A 6247-nucleotide genomic window follows, 5' to 3' on the forward strand; every position below is an offset into this window, starting at 1 on the left:
TGAGGGTTGCGATCCCGTTGCCGGTCCCCGGTCCGGTACGGGGGCAACACTGAGGGTTGCGATCCGTTGCCGGACACGGAAAAAGACAAAAGAAAAAAAAAAAAAAAAAAAGAAAAGGCAGACTGGGTTTGAGCATTTCTCCACACTGATTGTGGATTCTGTGTTTAACAATGCGTATTTTTTCATAGAAGATCTAAACAAAAGCAATCCACTTTAATGCTTAATAAAAGAAACAGTGATCTATTCCAACACGGGAGGAAAACCAGTAGCATTGTACTTGGAAAGAGTATGTGGATCTCCAACATAGTATATACTCCAAGGGATTTTCAAGGTAAGTTTAAACACAATTTTCATCTTACAGTCTGACTACAGCACCCAAAGTACCCCTAAGATACAACCCTACTGCTGTACAGTATATGGATCTCCAACATAGTATATACTCCAAGGGATTTTCAAGGTAAGTTTAAACACAATTTTCATCCTACAGTCTGACTACAGCACCCAAAGTACCCCTAAGATACAACCCTACTGCTGTACAGTATATTTTTCTGCAACAATCATGTATTATTAGTTTTGTTAATATTGGAAACAGAAAATGGTTACTTTTTTTTATATCTCTGCTGCACTTTTAAATAAAAATCTAGATACACATACCTGCTTACCAGTGAAACCCTGGCAAATAATCTTTGTATTTTTATCAACATAGAGATGTTTCCGGGAAGCTGTATAGGAACAATGTCGTATTCCATTCTGTAGCACTGAGAAGTAAAGAAAATATAACACATTATAATTTTCCCAAACTTTCAAACCATGAATTCAACTTAGTGACAAAATAAATAAATAAAATAAAATCCTATAATGGAAGTGCTATCCTGTGATCAAGGCAAATTCAAACATTACTTTTTAAATGAGATACACTCACCACAGAAATAAATTAGAAAAACAAACAAGAAACACTGTTCTATTCTCCAGGATCCCCTCTTTACCAAGAATCACAATCTTGTAGCGTTTCCTGAACTGAGAAAGAAAAGCTGAAGTTTATCATTTTCATTCTACAGAAAGAAAACTGGACCTCAAAGACAAATGGCTCAAATTAAGTGCAGGGACTGGAAACTATGTATCATACCCACTAATTATGTTTACTACACAACCACATGCTTTCTCCACTTGGTCCAACTTTTTTAAGGCAAACTTTGCCAGGAGTAGGAGATAAGACCTACTCTGCAACTAATTTCCCAATAGTAACAATATACTAAATGTTGAATCATTGAATAAAACGTCAGAAATACAATCACTTAATTTGATCTCTTCTGATGTAAGACTCAAGAATTCACATATAAAAGAAACAGAAAAGAAATAGGAAACTAGATGAGAGAGAAACAAACTTGCAAAATCAAACAAACAAACAAAAACCTGAATTATTTTCAGCAGTCTAAAGGAAAATTGAGAAATTTAAGTAGGTATTGCAGTCAGTTCCCCATGTCAAAAATCAGGTGGAAGAGCACAGATGATTTAAAATTGTGGGCTACCTTCTAACCCTCCATTAGAGCCACCAGCCTACTTTCTCTGCAGCCTATCCCTGGCCCCTTCAAAGAAGCCAGGCCTTCCACCTACTGCAGAGAGAGCCCATGAAAGCTCATCCCAGAAAAGAACATCTCCTCACCTATTTGTCCAGGGCTGCCTGGAATCATTGCCTCATGCCCTCCTAAATCCTCAGACATCAGGTTCCACAACTGAAGAAGCATTCATTATCTGCTTCTGGCAGAGGTGTCTGGAGTCCCCCACACCTCTAGAGAAGAGACAGGCCCAGATTTCACCCTTACCAGCTGGGAGAAGGAGCATTGAGTGTGCACATAGAACTCCTGGGTAACAGCTGCATTCTTGGACTAGACTATGCTGAACAAGGGGCCAGGAGGGAGCTTTGCAGGTCAAGTCCTGGCACAGCAGGCAAAGCTAAGCATCTGACCCTAGGCCAATGGACACCACAACAGGGATTTATGGCCTGAGAGCCCACCCCAACCAGTGCTGTCACTCAAGGCTCATTATTGCCCTTGGCTCCCTGTTCTCCCAGCTGGAGACCCACAACCACAACACATGTCAAGAGCTAAGCCTTTTCTTTCCCTGCTCCTATTTCTGACTAGTGGCAGAATCTGCTCCACCAGGCCCTCCCATTACTGGAATCTTCAATAAATGATCTGTCTATCATGAGTTTTCAGACCACAAGGGATAAGATTTGATTACAAGATCAGATGATAATATCAGGATATCTTGAGCTCATCTTGCTGAAAGGAAATACTTATGTTTGTAGGTAAAGTTTGGTCCTTCACAAGTACTCTCTTTTATTCACTAACTTAAAAAAGGAAAGATTAGACAATTCACTTCTCCTTCCACAGGGGCAGAAGTCACCCTGAGAAAAGACAGGTCCGCCTATGTCTCTAAAGCATGATCTCATCCCAGACCAACTAAGATCACTACCTTCTCCTACAAACTCCAGATATCTTGGATCAACAGTAGGGAGCTCAGGATTTCATAATACCAGATCTTTGGTGCTCATAAAAACTAGATCCATAAGGGTAAGTAAATAGCAGCTCACCTCCCAGACATTCTCTTAGCGCTTTAGTATTGCTCAGCCTGTGCATCTGACAGCTCCTAACAGCCTAGAGCATCTAATGAAGTAGGTCTTGGGAAACCTCTAGTGCATAGGGGTGAGGTGTGTGTGTACTTGCACGTGTGATCTCTCCATCCACTTGCCAGGCCCAGACTCATACAGACTGATCTGGATTGAATCCCCCAAGTTTTATGTATTAGTAGCCTTGATCCCCACTGTGACTGTTAAGAGGGTGGGAAATCCTGTTATGGTAATTGAAAGGTGGAGCCTTGAACAGGTGATTAGATTCTAAGGAACATGCCTAGTGAATGGATTAATAACAGTGGTCGTGGGAGTGGTTCTGAGGGCTTTAAAAGGAGAGCATATGAGTCTCTTTCTCTCTCTGCTCTGCCATTTTGAAATGTGATACCCTGAATCGCAGATGTGTTCCTTGGACTTTGGATTTCCCAGCCTCCAAAACTGTAAGCAATAAATTTTGTTTTCTTACAAATTACCCAGTTCCAGGTATTTTGTTATAAGCAACAGAAATGGACTAACACAGAGACCCAGTTCCAGATAAGCTGGAACTAACAGACTATCGTCACCTTAGAGGTAAGCTCAAAATACACATTCAAACATAAGGAAATGAAATTCCAAGTCACATTATGTCCTGTCAAGAAACTTGTATGGTACCAGGCAAGGTTATCATTTGTACTGAAATGAGGATGCTAGAATAATCAAACATATATCCCAGTTCCTGGGTTGTCATGATCATTGATTTATTCAATCAACATTTACAGGGCACCTATGCCAAGCCACAATCCCAGGTGTCAAGGACAAAGTGTCGAATAAGAGAGTCTCAGCCCTCAAAGAGCTCACAATCTATTTGAAATGACATAAAGTGGGCCATACCTGCAGGATATGAAAAGCACTGTGGTAGAAACAGGCCTTGGGTATTTGCGGTAGATAAACTTCCCTACCCCAAGGTAGAGAAGTCTGTGTATATGTGAGGTGGGAAAGTGGGGAAGATGAAGTTAAGGGATAGATTCCTCACTGGGGTTACTTCTAAATTAAGCCCTGGACTATCAGCGGTTCACTCCTAAAATCCCCAATACGTGACCCCCATTTCCTAAAGAAAGGAAAGATGTTCATCTGGTTCCTGGCCATGACCATTCCACGACTAAAAACTCTCTTTGCGTCTGCCCCAGCCCTGGCCCACACAACCAAACTTGGCCCCATATCACCCAAACTGATACCTGCACCTGCACAGTAGGGATCAACCAGTCACAGGAGGTCCAGATACAGGAGGCCCAGACAAGGAACCACTGACCACTCTATGCTTCTTTTTCTGGAATACTGCTCTAGGACATGTAGGCCAACCAAATGAGAAATACTGGCAATCAAAATGGCCTCTGAAACCCTGCAGAAAACCTTGAGAAGCCCAGTAAGCCATGATGGTCCACCATAAGCACCACATATGTCTTTTTGATCCCAGAAACTCACCCCACACCAGAAGACAAACCTGCCCTATCCCTGGCCTTTTACACCAAGCATGCTCTCCCACCTGTCCACAGCTATGGGGAGGACCTGAAGGTGTGCTGTATATTATAACACTCCTCATCTTAATTTCTGCCTCCTCTATAGCTTCAGGTAACACATTCCTACCACTCCATGCACCATGACACATCTAACAACTATGATCAAATTGATAAGTCTTACCATGGATAACATCACAGAATGAAGGAGATTCTGTTTTACTGTGCTTTCATTCAGATGGAAACAATACAAGATATGCTTACATTCCAAGTAAAATTTACCAAATTTGAAATCACTTATGTCATTCTCCCCATTCTTCCCCAGCTATATAATCTAAGGCCCAGAATCACAGCTTGAGGCTCCCCATGAAAGCAGCCTACCCCCTTCCCCATCACTGCACCTCTTCACCTTCCCTCCCATAATCCTTCCACCACTCTCTTTAAGTTGAGCTGATAAGAGTTCAAAGCATTAGCGCTGCAAATATTAAATCAGTCAGACTCACTCTTTGCATTTTCTTTCCCTGCTTAATCTCTTCTCCACCCAAATTACCAATCAAATGCCTTAAGCAATGAAAAATAACCTACTCTACTTCTGCTGAAGAATCCAAAGTGTTCACAGTACAAACCTTCAATTGTCTGTCTGCTGATTAAATAGGCTCCATATTTTGCTTTTAAATACAAACCTGATGTCTGTGACAAAGCCACCACATGACTAGAGTAAGCTGTTTTCTAAAGTTAAATTTAGAACATAAGGCATACATTAGTGGCCAAACTATCTTGCAAGTATCTCTCACCTTTCAATTAGACATTCAATGTACTCACATTCCTGAGAATTTCACTTACACCAATTCATAAAATTCACATTTAAATACAACATTGTACAGTGAGGAATCCCTAAATCTTCACATGATATTCATGACTTGTGAATATAATGGGGGGTTGTGTAAGGTATATGAAAATAAGAAAAATGGAACCTGCAAACACTTTCATGTGGTATACAGTAAACACCATCACACAGTATATGGATGAGTGTACTCATCGTTACTCTTTTTATTGCATTATTTCTAAGTAAAACTATTTAAGGTTAAATTCATTTGACCATTATTTCAAGTATCATCTTAACACTGTTAGAACTTCTAACTATAAATTCCATGAGTATAAGGACCATGTATTGTACATACTGGTGTTTCCCACAGTATATCGCACAGAGCCTTACACAGAGTGGGTGCACAGAAAACATTTCACTGAATTTCAGGACAAGAGTCAGGTTCTACAAAAGAAACACTTATGTCAAGGCAAATATCAAGACCTATCTGTTTTTGCATGAGCTGGAAAATGTCAGTCTGGAACTCCCACTTATCAGGAAAGAGAAAAAAAGAAAAAACCCTCCATCTATTTTTGTACATATAAAGGTCACAGGTTTCCCTAAAATTCACATATAGACTGCACAGAAGTTCAACCCTAAATGCGACTGGTGGTCCCCAAAGCTATATTAATCTCTACAAATGCCATGCTAACCTTTTTTTTTTTTTTGAAAATATATGAAATCCAGAAGCAAAAATGTAATACAAATTGACTATTTCCCTACATTAAAGAAGAAAGCATTTTGAGCAAAACATACCACAGGCAGAGTTAAAGGCACTGACAGATCCGGAGGATGTTTTCATAACATGCAACAGACAAGGAATTAACCTGAGCAACATGAAAAGCCAACAAGAAGGAAGAGCCCAAAAGCCTAAGAGAAAAACCAATCAAGGTCATAAACAAGAAACACTGTTGGTAACAAAGGGTAAATCAATATTTAATGAGATGTCTAACTTCACTAATAAGAAAATGATCATTTTTTTTAAACATCTTTTATTCCTGAAATATCTAAATCACTCATTAATTAGAAATTCAGGTCAAGTCAGCAAATTCATGCTGTCCTTTCCAGTTGTTTGACTTTTTTAAAATTTTAACATTTACTTGTATATATTTGTGGGGTACAGTGTGTTGTCTCAATGCATGCATACACTGCACAATGATTCACTCAGGGTAGATAGCATAGCTTTGTATTCAGTCCGCCACTTCACCTCCCCTCGCCCCCCCCCCCCCCCCCCCCCCGCCCACCCCTTCTCCCCCACCA

General features: G+C 40.3%; 1 protein-coding gene across 2 annotated transcripts in view; it reads right to left on the minus strand.

Annotated features, from left to right (window-relative positions):
* Positions 1–6247, minus strand: part of SUCLG1 (succinate-CoA ligase, alpha subunit) — a 31389-nt gene that overhangs the window by 20694 nt on the left and 4448 nt on the right. For both annotated transcript variants that reach the window (XM_008590926.1, XM_008590927.1), the window contains exon 2: positions 655–758. In XM_008590926.1, the coding sequence (XP_008589148.1) occupies positions 655–758 (104 nt within the window). The remainder of the gene's footprint in view (positions 1–654; positions 759–6247) is intronic.

The sequence above is a fragment of the Galeopterus variegatus genome, unplaced genomic scaffold (genome assembly GCF_000696425.1).
Source record: "Galeopterus variegatus unplaced genomic scaffold, G_variegatus-3.0.2 Scaffold6463, whole genome shotgun sequence".
In the NCBI taxonomy this organism is placed as follows: Eukaryota; Metazoa; Chordata; class Mammalia; order Dermoptera; family Cynocephalidae; genus Galeopterus; species Galeopterus variegatus.